This window comes from Choloepus didactylus, chromosome 9 (genome assembly GCF_015220235.1).
Source record: "Choloepus didactylus isolate mChoDid1 chromosome 9, mChoDid1.pri, whole genome shotgun sequence".
Taxonomy (NCBI): domain Eukaryota; kingdom Metazoa; phylum Chordata; class Mammalia; order Pilosa; family Megalonychidae; genus Choloepus; species Choloepus didactylus.
The window spans coordinates 46,383,331-46,408,961 of NC_051315.1; the positions used below are offsets into that span (position 1 = coordinate 46,383,331).

A 25,631-nucleotide genomic window follows, 5' to 3' on the forward strand; every position below is an offset into this window, starting at 1 on the left:
CCAAATAGGAACCCTGTATACTTTAAGCCTTAACTTCCCATTCCCTAACCCCACCCAGTCCACTAGTAAACTATATTCTAGATTCTGACTCTATGAGTTTGCTTTTTCTAATTGTTTCAAATCCATGAGATCATACAATATTTGTCCTTTTCTGGCTTATTTCACTCAACACAATGTCTTCAAGATTCACCCATGTTGTCACGTGTTTCAAGATGTTTTTGGCTATTTGGGGCCTCTTGTCCTTCCAAATACATTTGGTGATTGACTTTTCTATTTCTGCAAAGTAGGGTATTGGAATTTTTATTGGGATTGCATGGAATCTGTAATCAATTAGGAGAGAATTGATATCTTAATTATATTTAGTCTTCCAATCCATGAATATGGAATGTCCTTCCATTTATTTAGATCTTCTTTAATTTCTTTTAGCAATGTTTTGTAGTTTTCTGTGTACAAGTCTTTTATACCCTTGGTTGGACTGATTCCTAGATATTTGATTATTTTAGTTGCTATTGTGAATGGAATATTTTTCTTTATTTCTACTTCCAACTGTTCATTGCTTGTGTATGGAATCACTACTCATTTTTGGTTGTTGATCTTGTAACCACCATTTTGATGAATTTATTCATTAGCTCTAGGATCTTTGTTGTGGATTTATCAGGATTTTCTGTATATAGAATCATATCATCTGCAAATAGGGAAAGTTTTACTTCTTCCATTCCAATTTGTATACCTTTTATTTCTTTTTCTTGCCTAAATGCTCTTGCAAGAACTTCCACTACAATGTTGAATAACAGTGATGACAATGGGCATCCTTGTCTTGTTCCTGATCTTAAAGGGAAAGTGTTGCCTTTCACCATTAAGTAGGATGTTAGCTGTGGGCTTTTCATAGATGCCCTTTATCATGTAGAGAAAGTTTCCTTCTATTCCTAAACATTAAGTATTTTTATCAGGAAGGGATGCTGGATTTTGACAAATGCCTTTTCTGCACCAATTGACAGAATTACGTGTTTTCTTAGGTTGAACAAATCTTGCACCCAGGGATAAATTCCACTTGATGTGAATGTATTATTGTTTAAATAAGCAGTTGGATTTGGTTTGCTAGTATTTTTTGGAGGATTTTGCATCTATATTCTTAAGAGATATTGGTGTGTAGTTTTCTTTTCTTATGATATCTATATCTGGTTTTGGTATGAGGATGATATTGGCCTTGTAGAATGAATTAGGGAGTATTCCCTCCTCTTCAATATTTTGGAAGTTTAGTAGAATTGGAGTTGAGTCTTCTTAGAATGTTTGGTAGAATCTCCCTTTGAAGCCATCTGGTCCTGGGCTTTTCTTTTTGGGGAGGCTTTTGATTAATGACACGATCTCTTTACTAGTAATTGGTTGTTGAGATCTATTCTTCTTGATTTTTGTAAGTAGTTTGTGTGTTTCCAAGAATTTGTCCATTTCATCTAGGTTAGCTAATTTATTGGCATAGAGTTTTTCATAGTATCCTCTTATAGTCCTTTTTATTTCAGCACAATTGGTAGAAATGTCCCCCCTTTTCATTTATGATTTGCATTACTTGTATCCTCTCTTTTTTTCTTTGCCAGTCTAGCTAAAGATTTGTCAATTTTATTGATATTTTCAAAGAAATAATTTTTGGATTTGTTGATTCTATTGGGTTTTTTTAAATTTCATTTGTCTCTTCTCTATCTTTGTAATTTTCTTCCTTCTGCTCACTTGGCTTAAGTTTGGTATTCTTTTCCTAGTTCTTCCAGTTTTGAGGTTAGGTCTATAGTTTGAAGTCTTTCTTCTTTTTTAATGTAAGCATTTACAGCTATAAACTTCCCTCTCAGCACTCTCTTCGCTGCATCCCATATGTTTTGGTATGTTGTATTTTCATTTTCAGTCACCTCAAGATATTTTCTAATTTCACTTCTGATTTCCTCGTTAACCTATTGGTTGTTTAAGAGTATGTTTAATTTCCACATTTTTGTGGCTTTTTCATCTCTCCCTCTATTATTGATTTCTAGCCTCATTCCATTGTGGTTTAATAATATACACGGTATGATTTAAATATTTTTGAATGTATTGTGACTTGAACTTGTTCTGTCTATCTTGGAGAATGAATGATGCACTCGAGAAGAATCTGTATTCTGTTTTTGTTGAGTGCAGTGTTCTACATATGTCTGTTAGGTCTAGGCTGGTTTAGGGTATCATTCAAGTCCTGTATTTCCTTACTGATCTTCTGACTAGATTTTTCTATCCGTTATTGAGAGTGGTGTGTTAAAGTCTCCTACTATTAATGTGGAACCATCAATTTTTCCCTTCAAATGTGTCAGTATTTGCTTCATATATTTGGGGGCTCTGCTATTAGGTGCATATATATTTATAATTGTTATGACTTCTTGTTGAATTGTCTCCTTTATCAGTACATAATGACTATCTTTGTCCCTTAAAACTGTTTTTTTTTAATTTTTTTTTTACTTAAAGTCTACTTTATCCGATATTAGTATAGCCACTCCAACTTGCCTGGTATATATTTTTTTTCATCATTTCACCTTCAACTACTTGCTGAATTTAAGGTGAGTCTTTTACAGACAGCATATAGTTGGATCATGCTTTTTTATCAAAATATGGAATGCTTCACAAAGTTGTGAGTCAACCATGCTCGGGGGCTATACTAATCTTCTCTCTACTGGTCCAATTGTAGTATATGTGCTGACAGAGTGAGCACCAGTCACTCAACTTTTGCATATGTTTACAATTTTCCATAATATAAAGTTAAAAATATTAGATGAATACTTGAGTTGGACAAGGAAAAATATTGATTCTTGCTAATCAAAGAAATTCAAATAAAAATAATTATAAAACATATTTTATATTTAATAAATTAGTAAATAACAGTTATATATAATGTACCAAAAATTTAAAGAAAAATTTATTGTGGCAGCATATTTATAACACAAAATGGTGTACCAAAATTTGGTCTCAGTTTCAGTCCAAATTTACTATTTGACTTTAGGTTCAATCTCAGACAGACTAGATCACTGAATTTCCCCTTAAGTGTCATATCTGGCATCCCATAACTTGTGCATGATTAATGGCAACATGATTTCATAGGCTACCACCACATCTAATCAGTATAACATATCAGTAATATAGGTAAGGCAAGTCTTTTGAATTTATTACTAATTACTTGTTAATTAATGGTGACTTGCTAATTTCTTTTCCAATATAGCTAAGTATTCTAGAAATAACTTGAAGCAAAAATCTTCTTATGTGTTTTAAATGTTAAAATTCTACCATTCAGTTTAAGTATGTGTTTATTTAATATTGCAGGAGTGAAGTGCTATAATAATTAATGATGATTGCTAAAGCTGTTAATTTCATGTTCAAAAGAAGGGGCTATTTTAAATAGTAAAATAATCAGCAAATAAACTGACAATTAATATAAATGTTAAGAGAGAATGTGTTAGCTATGTAACATTAGGATCATGATCCTAAAATTCTGTACACAATCACTTGCACATAAAACCCTTTCACATGTAATCCTGGTTCACCATCTCTTGAATTTGGACATATGCGTGGGCAAAAAAAAGGATATTCTAGAAAAGGTTGATATTGAAGACATATTTGTATGGTGTTAGAGAAAGAGCCTTAGATAAGGTTATAATACATGGCTGGCTCTTACTAACAATTTTTAGTTTTCAGATTAAGTTTGAAATTGTTGAAAGTCAAGGAAATGTGTATCTTTCCAAAAATAAAGTTGAATTCAGATCTCACGGGGTTGCTGTATACATCAAGTGAGTGATCCATGTAAACAGCTCAGTGACTGACAGCATTCAATAAACATTAGCTACTGTTTGCTATTATTAATAGTTGGAAGATTCCAAAAACTATTTAGAATGCTATTTATTTTTATATTTGCAGTATAAATATTATACTTCCCAGCAATTCAATTTTCTCAAAGTAGAAAAAGTATCCACAACCTCTTACCTTTAGCTGTGTAGAGGCAGATGCTAATTTTTTTGCTTCAGTCAATGCATGTAATTGTTGATAATCTATTGGTTTATACTTGGTACTTCTCATTCCATTTTTCATATGGAATACCAGACTATCTATTTTTCATCAAAGACAGAAAAATGACAAAGGAATAATATGTAATTATCAAATATAGTTGTGGCAACATGCTAACAACAGGTTTATTTATAAATAGTTTTAAGAAAATATAAGAAATAATATATTACAACATTCATAATATATTTAAACCTCTATCTCTAGAAACTCCTAAAATATGACATTAACACTACATTACTTCTTACATAAAATTACTTCTAAAAGGGCCTAGAGGAATACTTCTATTTAAATTAGTATTTTGAGCATTAAAGAAAATTGTAATGTCAAGATATAAAGTATGCATGCCGTTAAAACCATTCTTTTAATTTAAAATGTGTTAGGCATCAACTATGAATATTTAATTATCAGATTATTAGGAATCAAATGAAGTAAATGGATTTTTTTAGCATCATAGATGCATTGCTAACTTAGAAAAATCAAAATAATTTCAATTAAATTTGAAAAAAGTTTTGAAACAAATTTAAAAATTTAATAGATCAAATAAGATAAAAATGATGTGAAATGCTTGGGTATTCTCTATCCAAACACATATAATGTCCTATTTTATTATGTTATTAATCATTTTGATAAGGTAAAACATGAGTATACGATACTCTAAGTTCTTATAGCATAAAGTGTAATAAACTGAGTAATGCACAAAAAATGTACTTTTTTGTCAATTATATAATACTTATTCTGTGCCACGTAAATTAAGAAACATTAAGTAAATCATGGATCGCATAACTAAAAGAAGGCTCACAAATGATTAAAGAACAAGCACAGTGAAGGAAAGCCTGACCACTGTTCAAGAATAAAAAATACCCTATGTAAGGAAACTGGCAAATCCTTCAATATGACCAGAAAATGAGCTTTCCCAGTATTAAAATTTGGGGAAAATGTTCCAATTTTATATAATTTCAAAAATGCATAATCCACTGTAAATCATAAAACAGAGTTGGAAGTAGAAATAGTACCTGAGCTAGCGTTTCTCTGAATCATCATGAATGGTCAGTCACGTTTATTCATGTTTTCTACATCTGTGAAGAAAACAAAAGACAGCTAAAATTTCACAATGTTATTTTAAAAATATTTTTAAATATGGGTAAAATGAAGTGCTTTTAAAGCCTAGGGGTAGGTGCCATAACTCTGCATTTTATTAAAATTTGCTGTTCCTAGCTCCTAAAAAACCGTCCCCGACCCCCATTATTTTTAGCTCTGTGCTTTTTCCTGTTCTTGATCTATCCTTTCAATCTCTTCCTTCTTAATCCCCCCCTTTTGGATTGTTTCAGTGACTGATAAATATTTTGTGATTAGAAAGCTGTATATGTTTTATCTTGCATTCTTGGGAGGAAAGATACTACATAAATTAAAGTGTAAAGCAACTGGCCAAATTACTCACCATTTCTATTAAGCAATACAGAACAGGCTGCCCAGCTGCAGGGAGTGCAGTCTACAGACAACCTCCAGCTCTCAGCTCCTCAGATTCAGACTCAGAGAGTAGCCTCCGCCTGAAGCAGCACACATCCAGTGACTGTGCAAGGCTGGAACATAAAGGTCCAGCACATTAGGCCCAATTGGGACAATTGGCAATATTTGCTCCAGAGCTATAGGATGGCTGAGACTTTGTTGGCACTGTATGGAAGTTGATTTCTTCATCTGCCCAATCCTGCTTCCTCCCACTTCCTTTCACAGGGGTGGATCCCTGATAAAACATTGTCCCAGGGCCTGCTTTCCAAGAACCTAATCCGTAATATTACTAAATTGGACTGATATCTTTTAGGAACACACAACCTCCAGAGCAAACAGACTAGATCAAGTAGTTCTTTAAGTAACAGTACTCATTTGTTTATAAATTTTTGTTCCATATCCACAAAGTGAACTACTGAGGGAACATGCCTATTGGTCTTTGCAATCACCGAAGTTCTTTTTTGTTTTGTTTCTTCTTTTATTTGGTTCCCTAAACTTTTTTAAGTGGAAGAGAAAGTAGCAAATGCCCATGACTTTTGAAAACTCTGCCAATTACCAAGAATCCTGGTAACTGCCCACCACCTTTAGGAATATAGAGATAAACTCCAGCATGCAATTTTTACAGGGTCTCTAGTCAGGAAGGTCTTGTTTCAAGCTTTTAATAATTTTGGCAACTCTCTCTATAGGCTGATTTCTACTCACACCAACATCCTATCCTTTACCCAAACCTACTGATTCTTCTTCCTAAGTGCATATCCATCTTGTTCACTTCCACTGCCATAATAGGAGTAGAGTCACCATCACCTCCTTGCCTTGATGTCAGCAACAGCTCCTAATAGTCCATTTCCACTTTGTATCCATACAGTCCATTCTCCATACAGCAGCCAAAGAAATCTTTCAAAAACTTTAATCTGACCTTGCTTGAAACCCTTCAGTGGTTTCCAATTACCCTCTAAAATAGCATTCAAACACCTTCAAATGGCCCATAAGGCCCAGCATGACCACACCTGTATTCCTCTCCAACCTCATCTCATTCACACATTCCAACGACATTCGCCTTTCCATTTCACAAATTCACCAAATTCATTCTTCCTCAAGTCCTTCCCACCTGCAGTTACCTCTCCCTGGAAAATGCTTCCTTCCTTTTTGTTGATTCCTACCCATGTTTCAGCTCAGTCTATGTGTCACCTCCTCAGAGGGAAATAACCAGATCCCTCCATCTAAACAAAGTAGGATTCTTCTTATTAGCTCTCATCCTATTCTTTTTTTTTTTTTTTCTCTGATAATTTGTATTAGTCTTTTCATTTGCATGTTTCTGATTTGATGTTTGCTCTCCCACTAGACATGTAGGACTATGTCTGTCTTGTTTCCAACTGTATCCCCAGTGCCTAGCATAGCATAGTAGGTGTTCAATAAATTCTAGATGGGGGAAATGAATAAAAGGTAGCTGGTGGTATCTAGATATCTTCTAGCCCCTCAAAAGAACTGCAATGGTAATTCCTAAGTCCTTACTGTAACATCCCTATGCCTACCATAAACTTTCCATTTCTCTTTTACTTCCTTTAACAGCATAGCCTACAGACATTGGCGCCCTCAGGGACCATCAGGTAAGTTAAGTGAGAGAAGTGGCAAGGTGCAAAACCATAGGGAATGACAAAAAACATGGAAAACTGAAGAGCATTCCATGCCCAAAGATAAGCAAATACTTTTATTTTCTTTTTTAACACAGGCACCAGACAAATAAAGCAAGTCTCTGAAACAAGTCTAAGTTACATTCAGCAGCTGGTTTGTGATCTCTGGCCCACAACATTGCTTCTCTGGTTTCCATTTAATTCTCTCACCCATAGCTTAACTGTCCAAATTTGCCATCTCCATCTGGTAGGAGACCTCACTAGTCCTTCAGTTAATTAGCTTTAGTTCATACTCAATAGAAAGCTCAGTCTCATTAGATTTAGGACTCAATTTTCTTGGCATAGAGATTCAAAGATTGAGGTGAGGAAACAAAATGGGATTTTGCAGATTCTTTTTCATCTATCTTGTGATAACCCTATTTAATTGTTCCTCCTCCTGGTTTATAGAGGAAAACCATGCAGCCACACAATGTTTCTCATCATTTCTACATGGCTCAAATATTAATTACAACCATAAGAAATTTACACTAGAATACATTCTGGAAATTAAAGTTGCTAACAGAAAATACGCTGTCTTTATGAATCTGAAACTTAGTTTGGTTCCAACTCCACAGATAACCAACTAGAAACACTTCTTGACCTATGTACTTCAATCTTTAAACAAAAATCATGAATAATTACTACTCAAATTTCAAGGATGTTGAGGACCTCTGGATGAAAGAGTTATTGAACTGAAGTATTATAAAACTGACTTAATTATAGTGTTTCTTACATCAAAGAATTAGACATCCAGATTTAGAATCTGAAAAGTTCACAAATAATTTATTTAGTCTAAACTTCTCATTGTAGCATTTGAGACAAATGCAGCACAGAAAAATGACCAAGATCACACAGCTAATCTTAGCAAAAGAACTTCAGGTCTAAAATCTCACATTTATATTACAAGAATCTCTATAAAACAAAGGTTTATTTCATAATCAATAAGATGGCCAAACCTGACCTAAGCAGTCATCATTTGGTAGCAAACCTGAACCAAACTGAAGTTTATCACATATAATGTGAACATTCATACATTTGTGCAAAAATATTAATGTGATTAATTATGAAGTGCTGTCCCAAACACCATTGGGGTTTTAAATACTATAGGACATATGTACTATATCACATGTCAGAAAATCTAAAATCTTAAAAATACATCTGGAAGTTCTGGAACATGGAGGCATAGAGAGGAGTGGAAGCTAGTTAGTCCCCCTGGAACAACTAATAAACAACCAGGAACAACTAGTAAATAACTGGAATAACTGTGGGGGACACAATCTTTCTCCACTCATCATACACCAACCTGAATTGGGAGGAATGCCCAAGATCACAGCATAAAATATGTAAGTAAAAACTGCAGACCTGAGCTGAGAGCCCCTTCCCCCCACAGCCCAAACTGCAAAGCCTTGCTGTGATACAGAGCAGCACTCTCTGAGCAAGCAAATATAGCTCAGCTGAGCTCCAACTGGGGTTTTAATTAACAAGCATGGACTCCTCAATACAAGCTATGAATCTGCAACAAGCAGACAGAGGCTTTTGGTGACAATGGCCTTTGCAGAGCTGGAGGACCTCTCTGGGAGGGTGGGGGAGCCCAGGGGACCGGGTGCTGTCTCTGGCTGATGGGTAAAAGTGAGAGTGGCTAGGAACTGGCCCTGAAGGGGGCTTTCTGTCCCTTTTTTTGGCCCAGTGGAGAAACCCTCAGCCATTTTCAGTTCCCAGCACTCTGACCCAGACAAGGGTGGAGACAGCACAATCAGAGAGACTATTCAAATGCTAATGACCTCTCCCTAGGGGTGTATCTTCCCTAAAAGGAAAGAATTCGTGCCAAGCTCTACTACCCACCTCCCATTCAGAACAAGACCCCAGAGCCTGAGGGAAAACAGCCACAGGCCACACTCTCTTACAGCAGTCTGGAGCTACAGGCTGACAGACGCCACCTGCTGGGCAGAAAAGCACAGTGACTTGAGGCCTCACAAGTTGTATCAATCTGAGATACCCTCAGGGAAATCGGATACTATTGCCTCCTTCTAGACCTGAGCCTGTTTTGGTCTGGGAAAACCTGACTGGGATAACCAAAGAAATGAGATGCCTAGACAACAGAGAACTACAACCTACAATAAGAAAAACAAAGTTATGGCCCAGTCAAAGAAACAAACTTACACTTCAACTGAGATACAGGAATTTAAACAACTAATGTCAAATCATTTTAAAAAGTTTAGGGAAGATATGGCAAAAGAGATGAAGCATATAATGAAAACACTAGGTATACATAAGGTAGAAATAGAAAGTTAGAAAAAACAACTGGCAGAATCTATGGAAATGAAAGGCACAACACAAGAGATGAAAGACACAATGGAGACATACAACAGCATATCTCAAGAGGCAGAAGAAAACACCCAGGAACTGGAGAACAAGACACCTGAAAGCCTACACACAAAAGAACAGATAGGGAAAAGAATGGAAAAATATGAGCAACATCTCCAGGAACTCAGTGATGCAGGAATGTACATGTCATTGGTGTCCCAGAAGGAGAAGAGAAGGGAAAAGGGGCAGAAGCAATAACAGAGGAAATAATCAATAAAAATTTCCCATCTCTTATGAAAGACATAAAATTATAGATCCAAGAGGTGCAGTGTACCCCAAATAGAATAGATCTGAATAGGCCTATGCCAAGACCCTTAATAATCAGATTATCAAACATCAAAGATAAAGAGAGAATCCTGAAAGCAACAAGAGAAAAGCGATCCATCACATACAAAGGAAACTTGATAAGACTATGTGTGGATTTCTCAATAGAAACCATGGAGGTAAGAGAAGTGGGGTGACATATTTAAGATACTGAAAGAAAAAAACCGCCAACCAAGAATCCTATATCCAGCAAAACTGTTCTTCAAATACGAGGGAGACCTTAACATATTCTCTGACAAACAGTCAATGATAGAGTTTATGACAAGATAGTGGCTCTACAGGAAACGCTAAAGGGAGCACTACAGACCAAAAGGAAAAGACAGGAGTGAGAGGTTTGGAACTCAATTTTGGGTGATGGTAGCACAGCAAAGTAGGTACACTGAACAAAGATGACTGTGAGAATGGTTGAAGGAGGAAGGTTAGGAACATGTGGGACACCAGAAGGAAAGAGGAAAGATAGAGACTAGGACTTTATAACTCAGTGAAACCCAGGGTGCTCAATGATTGTGATAAAAGGTACAAATATGTTTTTATATGAGGTAGAACAAATGAATGTCAACAATGTAAGGTGTTAAAAATAGGGTGGGATGGGGGGGAATACAATCAATGCAAACTAGAGACTTTAACAGAAACATTGTATTATGCTTCCTTTAATATAACAAAGGCAATATACCAAAGCTAAATGCATATAGGCAGGGGGTGGGACATGGGGGAAGGTATGGGACTCTTGGCATTGGTGATGTTGTCTGACTCTTTATTCTACTTTAGTTTATTGCTATCTTTCCTTTGGGTGCTTCTTAGCTGTTATGTTGTTTTTTTTCTCTCTTTCTTTTTTCTTTCTCTTTTGTCTCTCTCCCTTCTTTGATTCTTCCTTCTTCTTTGTGGAAGAAATGGAAATGTCCTTATATAGATAGTGGTGATGGTGGTGAATACATAAATACGTGGCTATACAGGGAGCCATTGATTGTTTACTTAGGACAGAATGTATGGTGTGTGAACAAAACTGTTGTAAAAAATGGGTTGATGAGGAAACCTTGAGGGCACTATACTGAGTGAAATAAGACAGACACATAAGGACAAATATTGCAGGGTCTCACTGATATGAACTAATTATAATATGTAAACTCATAGACATGAAATATAAGTTACCAGGATACAGAATGAGACTAAAGAAGGGAGCGGTTGTTTATTATGAGCAGAATGTTCAACTAGGGTGAACTTAAACTTTTGGAAATGGACAGAAGTGATGGTAGTACACTGTGAGAATAACTAACAGTGCTGAGTGGTACGTGAATGTGGTGGAAAGGGTAAGTTCAGGGTCACGTATGTCACCAGAAGGAATGGTGGAGGTTAAAAGATGGGAATGTATAAAACAGTGAATCTTGTGGTGGACAATGTCTGTGATTAACTGTGAAAATATTAGAAATCTCTCTCATGAACTAGAACAAATGTATGACACTATAACTAGAAGTTAATAATAGAGAGGCATATAGGAAAAAAATATACTTATTGCAAACTATGTACTACAGTTAGTAGTATTTTAACATTCTTTCATCAACAGTAACAAATGTACTATACCAATACTATGAATCAATAATGGGGGGTGTGTGGTGGTTAGGGGTATGGGAGGATTTGAGTTTCCTTTTTTTTGTCTTTATTTCTTCTCTGGAGTAATGAAAATGTTCTAAAAATTGAAAAGAAATTAATTGTGATGGATGCACAACTGTATGATGGGCAACTGATGGTATACTTTGGATCTTTGGATAATTGTATGGTATGTGAACAATCTCAATTAAAAAAAAACAAAAAAAAAACACAACACAGACACACACACACACACACAAAATACATCTGGCCCAACAGATTTCAGAGAAGGGCTTATGAAACTATATTAAAAGAAACATTTCCTGATTCCCAAACAAGTACATGTCATCCAGGCTATTTCAATTTTATGCTTACTAGTGAGAAATTCAGAGTAGCTACTTAAGCCTGTAGTTAAACTGCTTTTGTCTGAATAACTGCTACTTGAACAGGATTTTTCATGTTAAATAATTTAAGAGCACTTAGTTTTAGAAATTATTCCATTTTCATATTACATGACATTTTAGAAATTGCTTTTGAGTGTTATAAAAATGTTAAGCCTTTTAGATCACTTAATTACTGAAAATATTTTTAAATACATTTTATGAGAAATTTCTTAGAGTAAAGGAAGGACATTTTGATATATAATGTAATGATCGCTTCACTGTGACTAGAGTGTTGAAAATACATTGCAATATAAAGTTAATTTTTACAGATTTTGATAGAGAATCTAAACCTTAAAAAACATATGTGCCCTCAACTAGTTTTTCTGGTGCTGAAGAAAAATCAGGACTTCTGACAAAAGATAGGAGTGATTATTTCTATAATGAGGCAGTCTTTTAAAAGTGTTAAAATTTGCATTCTTTTCTCCTTCCAAAGAAAATCTCTTTTAATACACCAAGGAAGTCACTTGTTCATAGGCTTAAAATCTTACAACAAATGGATTGATTGTCTACTCTAAACGCTTAAATGTATGGATATGTGGATTAGCCAATCCCCCATGAGGACAAGTTCTCTAAGATGATAGAGACTCTGCCAGGCCAACAGTTCTAAGAACATCACCAATATGAAGAAATGTCAAATTATAAACTTTTCACGTGAAAAAAATCCCATAATATTTTAAGTGTGAGATCCAATATTATGGTCGAAGTTCAGTTTAAGCAGTATTTATCCAAAATTCTCTTTTAAATTCTAAGCCAGAATGGTGCATATTACTTCCATTATGAATATTATGCACTATAATTTGCATAAGGTAAAATTATTGTCCTGGGAAACCTACCAGAACCAAAACGTAAACTATAAGAACTCATAAAAATAGTTAAAGTTCCAAGTTACATAATAAATATCTTATAATCAATTCAGTCACAATGGAAAAAGACCTCACTCAAAATACAACCAACCAACCAACCAATGAACAAAAACAAAATATCTAGGAACAAACTGTAAAATAAATTTGTAGGTGTAAAGTCAAAGAATCTATTGCTTAATATAAGGTCCTGTACATATTGCCTTACGTTTTCTTTTTTTTAATACAGTTTTATTGAGATATATTCACATACCCTACAATCATCCACAGTGTACAATTATTTATTTACTATACCATCATATAGTTGTGCATTCATCACCAGAATCAATTTTTAAATTTTTCCTTACTCCAAAAAACCATAAAAATAAAAGTAAAAAAAGAACACCCTAAACATTCCATCCCCCCATCCCACCCTATTTTTAATTTAATTTTTGTCCCCATTTTTCTACTCATCTGACCATATACTGGATAAAGGAAGTGTGAACCACAAGATTTTCACAATCACACACTCACAGCATGTAAACTACATAGTTATACAATCATCTTCAAGAAACAAGTCTACTGGGTTGCAGTTTGACAGCTTCAGGTATTTCCCTCTAGCCATTCCAACACCCTAAAAAATACAAAGGGATAGCTAAATAGTGCATAGGAATACCACCCCCCACCCTGAGTGACCTCTCAACTTCATTTGAAATCTCTTAGCCACTGAAATTTTATTTTGTTTCATTTCTCTTCCACCTTTTGGTCAAGAAGATTTTCTCAATCCCATGATGCCAGGTCCAGGCTCATCTCCAGGACTCATGTTCCACCTTGCCAGGGAAATTTACACCCCTGGGAGTCACGTCCCACATAGCGGGGAGGGCAGTGAGTTCACCTGTGGCATGAGCTTAGTGAGAGAGAGAGAGAGAGAGAGAGAGAGAGAGAGAGAGGGGCCACATCTGAGCAACAAAGAGGTTCTCTGGGGGAGACTCTTAGGCACAAGCATAAGTAGGTCTAGCCTCTTCTTTGCAGCAACAAGCTTCATAAGGGCAAGCCCCAAGATTGAGGGCTCATCCTACCAAATTGTTAGTCCTCAGTGTTTGCGAGAATATTCCCAGGTGAGGAAGTCCAACATTTCTGCATTTTCCTCCAGTTCCCTGGGGGGGGGGGGGGGTGCTGCCAATATATTTTTATTCTCTGTCCAAATTACTTTGGGATATAGTGGGATTCCACACTAATCTGTACAAACCTACCAGATCTCACTTCCTAGTCAAAGTTCCATGTAATTATGGTGTCTGAATAAACTGACTGTACAAGTTAAAGTATTTAGTGTGCTGCAGAGAATATGGATCCTGCAACAAATAAACATCTCTTCCCTTGGTCTCACACAGAAGTCGAAGTTTTAAAACACAGTCAATATCATCCTGTACCCTTTGGACTGAGTTGCCTTCGTCCTAACCAGATCTGCTTCATTTGTATCTTTAATTGAAGTATGAACTCCTTTTTCAGCTTTTTAAACAGTTGTTGTATGAGTAATACATTCATAGCTGCCAACCTCTAGCTCTGAGTTTCAGGTGTCACACAGATACTCAAAGTTCCAGAGACCGAACAGATTATATACAAAGAGCTCAGAATCTCAGAATTTGGAGATTACAACTCAGGAATAGATGTGACTGCTGTAAGAGCTTCCAATCTAGGGACCATTACAATAAGCATTCTCCTGATAAGCTGTGCTCTAAGATTCAATTCTCAGAGTTTACACATTATAGTTAGTCCGTATCAGTGAGGCATTATAATGTTTGTCTTTTTAATTTCTGGCATACTTCACTCAAAATGCTGTCCTCAAGAGCCATTCACCTAGTTGCATGTCTCACAGCTTCATTCCTTCTTGCAGCTGCTCAATATTCTATTGTATGCATATGCCTTTCTTAAAAGAGTTTTATAGTTTAAGCCCTTATATTTAGGTCAGTGGTACATTTTAAGTTAATTTATATGTATGGTGTGAGTTAAGAGTCCACTCTTTTGCATGTGGATATCCAGTTTCCCTGGTACCATTTGTGGGAGAGACTACTCTTTTCCCATTGAGGAGTCTTGGATCCCTTCTCAAAAATCAGTTGGACTTAGATGTGTGCATTTATTTCTGAACTCTCAATTCTGTTCTACTGGTCTACATGTCTGTCCTTGTGACATTGCTGTTTTGATTTATGTAGCTTGGTTTAATACGTTTTTAAACCTTATGAGAGTGTGAGTTCTTAAACCTTGTTCTTCTTTTTCAAAATGGATTTTGGCTATTTTGGGGCCTTGCCCTTCCACATGAATTTAGTGGTAGGCTTTGCCATTTCAGCAAAGAAAGCTGTTAGAATTTTTATTGGTATTGCATTGAATCTATAAATCACTTAGGTAGTATTGACAACTAAAGATACTAGGTTTTCCAATCCATGAACACAGGATGTCTTTCCATTTTCTTAGATCTTTAATTTCCTTCAGCTAGGCTTTGTAGTTTCCCACGTACAAGTCCTTTACATCCTTGGGTTAAATTTATTCCTAGACATTTTATTCTTTCAATTGCTATTGTAAATGCAATTATTTACATCATTAGCCCTTAAATCAAAACCATGAGATACTACTTCATACCCATGACAATGGCTCTTTAAAAAATGGAAAATAAGTGTTGGTAAGGATGTGGAGAAATAGCCACCCATCTACACTGTTGGTGGGGATGCAAAATGATGCAGCCACTGGAAAAGTCTGGTGGTTTCTCAAAAAAGTAAACACAGAATTACCATATGACCCAGAAATCCCAGTTCTAGGTACATCCAGAAAAAACTTGAAAGCAGACAGTCGCACAGATAGATATTTGTACACTAATGCTCACAGCAGCATTATTCACAGTAGTTAAGAGGGAGAAGTAACCCAAGTGTCCATCAACAGATGAATGGATAAACAAAATGTGATTTATGCCTACTTGGAATATTATATAGCTACAAAAAGTGGTATGTTTAAAATCTATAGATAAATGAATATTACTCAGAATAAATTCTGATACATGCTACAATATGGATGAACCTTGAAGATATCATGTTGCGTGAAATAAGCCAGCCAAAAAAGTACAGATATTATATGATTTTATTTTTAAGTTATTTTTGAAATAACTGGAATATTCAAATTCATAGAGACAGAAAGCAGATTACAAATTACCAGGAACAGGGGGAAGGAAAATGGGGAGTTAATACTTAGTGGGTATACAGTTTCTGTTTGGGGCGATTGAAAAGTTTTGATAATGGATGGTGGTGACAGTAGCTCAACATTGTGAATGTAATTAATACCACTGGTTAACATGGTAAATTTTATCTTGAACATATATTACCACAATAAAATTTTTTTAAAAAAGAAATTTGTAAAGCTTACACTCTAAAATATCGCAAAACTTTATTAAAGTAAATAAAAGAAAATGAACAAAGAGGAAAAATTCTAATTCTGTATACCAAAATATTTAACAGTGGCATTTTCTGGTTGTAAGATTACAGTTGATTTTGATTTCTTCTTTTTGCTTGAGCATAACTTAATTTTTTCTTTTTTTAATAATAAGAAGAAAAACATTTAAGAAAGTACTAAGCAAGGGCAATAAGTTATTTCACTACATATTGGGAAAAGACTATGGTTTCCATATTTTATCAGATAAAAAGAAATTGAACTTCACAACACCAAGAATTCTTCAAAATGTGAACTTATAAACATATGTGAATATAAATCTCCATACTGATATTAAATTGACACTTATTTCTCATGAGTCCTTTTAGAATAAAAGACATATAGAATACATTCGCAGAATTTTTCAGAACTTTAATTTATTGAGGCTTCTTTTATGTCCCAGCTTATGGTCCCTTCGGGAGAAAGATCCGTGATCACTAGAGAAAAATGAGTGTCCTGGTGATTTGGGATGTAAGGTACTATGTATGTCTGTTGAAATTCTCTATATCTCTTCCTCCTTTCTTTGTTTCTCTGTTGGTAGGGCTCCCTTTAGTATCTGAAGTAGGGCAGGTCTTTTATTGGCAAAGTCTCTCAGCATTTGTTTGTGAAAAATTTAAACTCTCCCTCAAATTTTTTTTTTCTATTAGTTACAGTCTCTAGTTTATGCTGATTGCATCCCTCCCCCAGTGCCTCCCCATTTTTAACACCTTGCAAGGTTGACATTTGCTTGCTCTCCCTCGTAAAAGAACATATTTGTACATTTTATCACAATTGTTGAATACTCTATATTTCACCAAGTTACACAGTCCCAGTCTTTATCTTTCCTCCTTTCTTGTGGTGTCTCACATGCTCCCCATCTTTCTCTCCCAACCGTATTCATAGTTACCTTTGTTCAGTGTACTTACATTGTTGTGCTACCATCTCCCAAAATTGTGTTCCAAACCATGCACTCCTGTCTTCTATCACCCTGTAGTGCTCCCTTTAGTATTTCCTGTAGGGCGGGTGTCTTGTTCACAAAGTCTCTCACTGTCTGTTTGTCAGAAAATATTTTGAGCTCTCCCTCATATTTGAAGGACAGCTTTGCTGGATACAGGATTCTTGGTTGGTGGTTTTTCTCTTTCAGTATCTTAAATATATCACACCACTTCCTTCTTGCCTCCATGGTTTCTGCTGAGAGATCCGCACATAGTTTTATGAAGCTTCCTTTGTATGTAATGGATTGCTTTTCTCTTGCTGCTTTCAGGATTCTCTCTTTGTCTTTGACATTTGATAATCTGATTATTAAGTGTCTTGGCGTAGGCCTATTCATGTCTCTTCTGTTTGGAGTACGCTGCGCCTCTTGGATCTGTAATTTTATGTCTTTCATAAGAGATGGGAAATTTTCATTGATTATTTCCTCTATTATTGCTTCTGCCCCGTTTCCCTTCTCTTCTCCTTCTGGAACACCAATGATACGTACATTATTGTACTTTGTTTCATCCTTGAGTTCCCAAAGATGTTGCTCATACTTTTTCATTCTTTTCTCCATCTGCTCCTTTGCATGTAGGCTTTCAGGTGTTTTGTTCTCCAGTTCCTGGGTGTTTTCTTCTGCCTCTTGAGATCTGCTGTTGTTATGTTTCCACTGTGTCTTTCATCTCTTGTGTTGTGCCTTTCATTTCCATAGATTCTACTAGTAGGTTTTTTGAACTTTTGATTTCTGCCGTATACATGTCCAGTGCTTCCTTTACAGCCTCTATCTCTTCTGCAATATCTTCTCTAAACTTTTTGAATTGATTTAGCATTAGTTGTTTAAATTCCTGTATCTCAGTTGAAGGGTACGTTTGTTCCTTTGACTGGGCCATAACTTTGTTTTTCTTAGTGTAGGTTGTAATTTTCTGTTGTCTAGGCATGGTTTCCTTGGTTATCCAAATCAGGTTTTCCCAGACCAGAACAGGCTCAGGTCCCAGAGGGAAGAAATATTCAGTATCTGGTTTCCCTGCGGGTGTGTCTTAAAAAATTGCTCCACCCTTTGATGCCTCGGGTCACTGTGCTTTTCTGCCCAGCAGGTGACGCCTGTTAGCCTATAATTCTTGACTGGTGTGAGGCGGTATGGCCGTGTTCCCCCAGGCTCTGGGGTCTGGTTCTGAATGGAAAGGGCCCCACCCCTTTCCTCCTAGAGAAGACAGACCCCCCAGGTGGAGGTCATTAGCATTTCAATGGTCTCTCTCTGCTTGTGCTGTCTCCGCCCTTCCCCGAGTCACAGCCCTGGAAACTTAAAATGACTGGGGCTTTCTCCACTGAGCCGAAAAAAAAAACAGATAGTCCCCTTCAGACCCAGTCAAGGTGACCCTCCGGCTCTCCCAGGTCAGTTGTCACCCAAAGCCTCTGTCTGTTTTTTGGGGCTGCGTACCTGTAGTGAGCAGTTCACACTTGCTACTTAAAACCCCAGTTGGAGCTCAGCTGAGCCATATTCGCTTGCTGGGAGAGAGCTTCTCTCTGGCACCACGCGGCTCTGCAGCTCGGGCTATGGGGGAGGGGGTCTCCCGACCTGGTTCCGTAGGTTTTACTTACAGATTTTATGCTGTGTTCTCGGGCATTCCTCTCAATTCAGGTTGGTGCATGATGAATGGATGGTCTCGTTTGTCCCCCCGCAGTTATTCTGGATTATTTACTAGTTGTTTCTGATTTTTTGTAGTTGTTCCAGGGGGACTACTTAGCTTCCACTCCTCTCTATGCCGCCATCTTGCCCGAGTCTTTCCCTCAAATTTGAAGGAGAGTTTTGCTAGATAAAGTATTCTTGGTTGGAAATTTTTCTCTCTCAGAATTTTAAATATGTCATGCCACTGCCTTCTCACCTCCATGGTGGCCGCTGAGTCATCACAATTTAGTCTTATATTGTTTCCTTTGTATGTGGTGAATTGCTTTTCTCTTGCTGCTTTCAGAACTTGCTCCTTCTCTTCAGTATTTGACAGTCTGATCAGAATATGTCTCGGAGTGGATTTATTTGGATTTATTCTATTTGGAGTTCGCTGGGCATTTACGCTTTGTGTATTCATATTGTGTAGAAGGTTGGGGAAGTTTTCCCCAATTATTTCTTTGAATACTCTTTCTAGACTTTTATCCTTCTCTTCCCCTTCTGGGATATCAAAGAGTCTTAAGTTTGGCCATTTTATTTTATCTATTGTATCCCTGAGATCCATTTCGATTTTTTCGATTTTTTTCTCCATTCTTTCCTTTGTTCTTTCACTTTCTGTTCTGTGGACTTCTAGGACACTGAGACATTGTTCAACTTCCTCTAATCTTGTATTGTGAATATCCAGAGTCTTTTTAATTTGGTCAACAGTTTCTTTTATTTCCATAAGATCTTCTATTTTTTTATTTACACTTGCAATGTCTTCTTTATGCTCTTCTAGGGTCTTCTTTATGTCGCTTATATCCTGGGCCATGGTCTTCTTGATGTCCTTTAAATCCTTTGCCATGTTTTCATTCCTCAATTGTAATTCTTTGATTAATTCTGCCAAGTACTGAGTCTCTTCCAATATCTTGATTTGTGTGTTTGGAGCTGGATTCTCTATATCGTCTGGTTTTATCATATGCATTAAGATTTTCTGTTGTTTTTGGCCTCTTGGCATTTGTTTTGCTTGATAGGGTTCTTTCAAGTTGTGAAAAAAAAAAAGGATATCACTCTAATTTTTCAGAAACACAGTTTGGTGATGTACACTTTCTCTAACTAACCAGCAGATGGTGTCTGTGAGTCACCTATACCCCTCAAGTCAGTTCTCAACCTTCTTCCCATGGTGTGTGAGGAAATGATTCTTGTGGGGTTCAGTTGGAGAACTCAGTCTGGGTGTGTTGCTGGAACCGTCTGCCCTGAATGTGGGGTGTGTGTCCTGGTGGCCAGGGAGGAAGGGCAGCTTTAATATTCAAATCCCCCAGGTTCCCAGAGATTCAAGGCCGCCGCAAGAATCTAAGCCTTCATTTCATTTTAGCCCCAGACCCTCTCTCTCGCTGTCCCACAAACCACTGGACTTGGTGTAGCATCCCTGGGTTCTCCAAGCGGGTCCCCGCTCCCAGCCGTGATCTTCCAGGAGCTCAGCTGAGAGAATGCTGTGCTACGTCACCAGTGCGCGCTGTCCCTCAAGCGATGCCCCGGGCCACCGGGCCATGCAGCGGCGCTCTCAGCCTGAAACAAAGATGGCCGAATGGGGTGTCTCAACCCCACCCCCGCACAGTTCCTCCTTCCCAGCTCCGGGACAACTGGCGGGGCTCTGGGCTGTGGGCACGGCCCCGGGCACCAGTTTATCCAGCCCTCCGGGGAGCCAGCTGCTAGCTGTGGGGTTTCTTTCAGCTTCCGGCTCTCCCCTCCGTTTCCCCAGCCCCGAGGATATCTGCAGCGGACTATCCTCCAGGCCAGACACTGAGAGGCAGGCCCAGCCCCCTCTTGCTGTGTTTTACTGCGTGGTTCCCACTTCCTTAACTGCAGCCGCTCCTGGGTTTTTCCCTTTTTTTTTTCCAAAGAGCCAGTCGGTCTCCAAATGCCAAGCCCTGACTTCCCCACAATGCTGCGTGGCTGCGGGTCTTCCAGCCAGCTTACTCACTCGTTTCAGAATGCAGACTCCCTGTTTCACCAAGTATACGGCCCCTGTGGAACTAGCAGAACTCGTCCAGCTGGCGCATCGCTGTAACCGGTATTCTGGGTCACTTTCTGGTTTTTATCCAGTGTTTTTCACGGAGGTGTTTTTTTGCCCTGTCTCACCTAGCCACCATCTTAGTTTCTTGCCTCGCAGAACTTTAAAAGAAAGATAACATTAAAATATTCACAAGGTCGTTTTTTAATGCTTGGTAGGGAATAAACAAAATAAACAAAGTAAATATATTAAACTATTTTTTTCAATTATAAAAGTAATAATGGTTAAAATAATATCAAACCGTATAGGGTATTTAAAGGTAAAAATAAATCTTTCCCATATTATTTGGCCCTAATATTCGAGTTGCATTCAGTACTGGTGGTCATTTTCAACATTTTATTTTGTACTCTTTCAAAGATTTTTTGTGCATATACAAGTAAATGTGTTTATCCAATTTTACACAAATGTATTCATGATATTTGTACAGTTCTACAAGTTACTTTTCATTTAATAACACAACTTGATTATCCTTCTATATTATTCTGTTTGTGTCTCTATATATATTATCATTAATGTCTTCCAAGATGGCCCTTTTATATATATATACCATAATTTATTTAACCAATACAAGAATCCAAGAAAAAAAAGTCTAAAAATTTTTGTCTTTTTAGTGCACAACAAAATCTATAATCAGTCAAAGGAAGCACATACAATCGCTGCCCTTTGCATAATTCATATAAATTTGCTTATGAAGCAACTTCCCCAGTCAATCTTTATGAATTTCCTAGTTTTTATGTATTTAAAAGCCCAAAGAGGAAACCCTACATCAACTCTGCTAATGAATATGATTCAAATGCAAACATATTTATCCCATATGCTTTTCCATTAAAAGTTTAGGGACCAGATCAGGTGGAAAGGAAAGGGTTAAGGGGCAAAGAACCTAAAAATGTTACTAAGGGACTTCAGACAGAGTGGAGGTGACTACAGTGGGGCCTCTCATAACCTCAATCCCATTAAGTCCTCAAAGCTATTTTAATAATTCCAAAAGCCCAAGAGAAAATGTGTATCTATCTAGATTAAAGCAGAACATGCTAAATAAAGCAGGAAATTTCAAGACATTTCACATGGGGGTGGGGTGAGGGGAACAGTTAAATTCATACAGCTCACACTGCTCAGTCTCAGAATTTCTGATAAAAAGCTATGATCAGCAGTTTCAAATTCTGGCAAATAAACTTGGTGAAATGAAATAACTGCATATGAATAATAGATACAATTTTGTAACTAATACCAACCCCCCTCCCAAAGATGGGACCCATAAAGGGAGGGCAATAAAAGTGATCTTTTGACTTGCCACTTTGAACACACTTAAACAGAAGACTTAGCCAATCTTCTGACACAGTTTGGAAATCTAATTTCTCATCCTACATACCTGCACTTCATGTATGAGGCATGCCTGCTTTCTCCTGGCCGCCTTTATTCCTAACTTCTCCATGAGTAGAAGGGAGTCAGATAATTCATCCTCTCCAAATATTTGGTGTGGATTATTGCTGTATCCTTTTATCTGGACTCCTAGCCCCAACTACCATAACACAACTGCCTGAATGAGAGATGTCTTAAAAATCCAAATATTTCATAAAGCTCCCCAATCTACCAAATGGTTTCTCATTGCTTTCCAGAACAGGTTCAAACTCTGTTTAGCTAACCTGGGCCATCTAAATCTACTTCTTGCCTATTTATCTAGCCTCATCATTAGCTGTTACCCTACAGGCACTCTACACTCCAGCATTCCCAAATCATTTGAAGATCCCTGAATACACAATGCTTGTGGCAGGTAGATCACTGGCTCCCTAAAGATGTCCATCTCCTAATCCTCAGAAACATGTTACATGGTAAAGGGGAATTAAGTTAGGAGATGGAATTAAGGTTGCTAATCAGTTGACCTTGTATAGGAAGATTATCCTGGATTATTGGGGCAGGCCCAATGTAATCACAAGAGAGAGACAGGAGGATTACAGTCAGAGAAGGAAATGTTACAAATAAAGTGGAAGTCACAGAGGAGAAACATTTGAAGATGCTGTACTGTTGGCTTTGAAGATGGAAGAATGGGGCCACGAGCAAAGGAATTCAAGCTGCCCCTAAAAGCTGGAAAAGGCAGGGGGACAGTCTTTCCTAAAGCATCCAGAAGGAGTGCAGCCCTGCCAACACCTTGATTTTAGTCTAATGAGACATATTTCAAACTTCTTTTTAAAATTTTTTATTGTAGTAACATATACAACTCCAAATTTCCCATTATTTCAAACTTCATCACTCCAGAATTGTGAGATAATAAATTTGTGTTATTTAATCCACTAAATTTCTAATTTGTCATTTAGCAATAGGAATCAGACACAATGCTCTTTAATACCTTTCCTCCTTTGTACACACTACTATCTAGGCATGGAATACCTTTGTCTGTCTAGCTAATGCCTACTTACTACACTTATCTTAAGAATCTTATTAGAGCCTCTCCTAATTCAGGAAGAGGTGATTTCACCCCCATTTTTGTGCTACTATTGTACCTCATGCATACCCATACTGATGCACTTCTTCATTTATGCATTTGTTCCATTGTTTAATTGAATATCTACCATATACTAGACTAAAGGAAATAGATTATTCAGGCCTCTGTAGAGAGACCTTCCCTAGCCATCCCATCAGAAGTAGTCCCTTCTAACCCCAGTCATTCTTTATTCCCTCAGTCTATTTTCCTTCATAGCATGTCTTACTTTGCGGTATTACACTATATATTTATTAGTTTGTTTACTTGCTTATTGTGCACCTCTACAACTAGAATGTAAGTGCCATGAAAGCAAGGACGTTAATGAATCATCTCTATTTCCAGAGTGCCTAAAAGAGTGCTTGGCATGTGTTCTGGTTTGCTAATGCCTTTTCACAAAACACCAGAAATGGATCAGCTTTTATAAAGGGGGTTTATTTAGTTACAAAGTCACGGTCTTAAGGCCATAAAGTGTCCAAGGTAATGCAGCAACAATTGGGTAGCTTCACTGGAGGATGGCCATGGCGTCCGGAAAACCTCTGTTAGCTGGAGAGGCACGTGGCTGGCGTCTGCTCCAGAGTTCTGGTTTCAAAATGGCTTTCTCCCAGGATGTTCCTCTCTAAGCTGCAGCTCCTCAAAAATACACTCTTAGTTGCTCTTGGGGCGTTTGTCCTCTCTTAGCTTCTCAGGAGCAAAAGACTGCTTTCAGCAGCCATTTCCAAAATGTCTCTGTAAGCTGCAGCTCCTCTCTCAGCTCCTGTGCATTCTTCAAAGTGTCCCTCTTGGCTGTAGCAAGCTCGCTCCTTCTGTTTGAGCTTATATAGTGCTCTAGTAAACTAATTAAGGTCCATGCTGAATGTGTGGGGCCACACCTACATGGAAATTATCTAATCAGAGTTATCACCTACAGTAGGGTGGGTTGCATCTCCATGGAAACATTCAAAGAATTATAATCTAATCAACACTAAAATGTCTGCCCACACAAGATTGCATCAAAGATAATGGCGTTTTGGGGGACATAATACATTCAAACTTGTACAGCATGTACAGGGCACTCCATTTGTTAAATAAACATTAAGTGATTGCATTTTAAACTACAGTCCTGTCACTAAGTTAAGGTACCATTAGAGGAACACATAATTTTCACCTCCTCTTCCTCAAGTTTTTAAATCTAGGCTCACCTGTTTGAGATGAAAATTAATATCAAGGACAAACTCCAAATCAAAAATGGGCAGTAGAGTGAATGTGTATACAAAAAAGGAGGAAGGAAAAATATGCCTACTTTATTTTTGTGGCATTTCAGCACTGACTGTCAGTTCACATTAACATCAGTTGACAGGTACTCCTTGCCCACATGTTCAGCTGCCAGTCATGGCCCACAGTGCTCCACATGCAGAAACCTGGGTAATGCCTCTATTTATTAGTAATCTAAGGATAGCACTGCCATTTTATTTTTCCAAGGGCTTGCAAAAAAGAAGGAAATTCTTTGCATGGTAGACATAGACAAACTTGTCTTAACTCCAACAAATATTATTGAGTGAATAATGCAAGTTCTCAAACAAACAAAAAAAAAAAATCTAAAGGATACACAAAAAAACCAAAAGACCAAACTGGAGAGGATACTGTAATTGGAGATAAGTGTCCAAGGGACTTTTGCTTTATCTGAAATGAAATCTTTGCATTTTTACAATGAGAATGTATATATGTCTTATTTATATAATTAATGGTAATAAAAAATTCCCCAAAAGGTCTTATCTATGAATAATTAGGTCTTCTATTGTAGAATTAATGCAGTGATATTACAGTACAAGAGACTTTATCTAAGGAATTCTGCTGGCAAGAGTCCCAGAGCCTGATCGCCCCCATTACACACATTTCTGAACCTGCCCATCTTTGACTACTTCCTAGAGCACCTTGACCCTACCAAGTTGCAACAACCCTGTGGAGTCCCGGATAAAGCTTTATCTTTAATTCTGACTGTAATTCAACAGTTTTTTTTGTAAATTCATTGTGACTTTAAAGGGGAAATTTCCTCTGACACATTCTTTAACGAAATGATTCAAAACATAGTATTTTTCTTTTGATTAACAGTCACAAATTCATTGCTCTTTCTCTTGATTACCAAGCTTGTTTATTAAAACAAAACTGTTAAAACCAAAGTTACAAACAAGGTTATAGAGGTCAACAATTAAACAGAATTTCAGTGTGGTTTCACTGTTGTTGCA

The 25,631-nt window shown here is 37.1% G+C and overlaps 1 protein-coding gene and 1 non-coding gene across 3 annotated transcripts in view; both read right to left on the minus strand.

Annotated features, from left to right (window-relative positions):
* Positions 1-25,631, minus strand: part of CCDC148 (coiled-coil domain containing 148) — a 312,951-nt gene that overhangs the window by 210,098 nt on the left and 77,222 nt on the right. Inside the window, exons 2-4 of one of the 2 annotated variants that reach the window (XM_037848947.1) lie at positions 5,501-5,642; positions 5,076-5,138; positions 3,982-4,103 (exon numbers count right to left, since the gene is read on the minus strand). In XM_037848947.1, coding sequence (XP_037704875.1) covers positions 3,982-4,103; positions 5,076-5,103 — 150 coding nt within the window. In that variant the 5' untranslated portion in view covers positions 5,104-5,138; positions 5,501-5,642. The remainder of the gene's footprint in view (positions 1-3,981; positions 4,104-5,075; positions 5,139-5,500; positions 5,643-25,631) is intronic. The other variant, XM_037848948.1, reaches the window with a different exon arrangement.
* On the minus strand, positions 2,613-2,719 carry LOC119545008. The gene has a single exon (XR_005219003.1). It is a non-coding gene; the product is annotated as a U6 spliceosomal RNA (small nuclear RNA).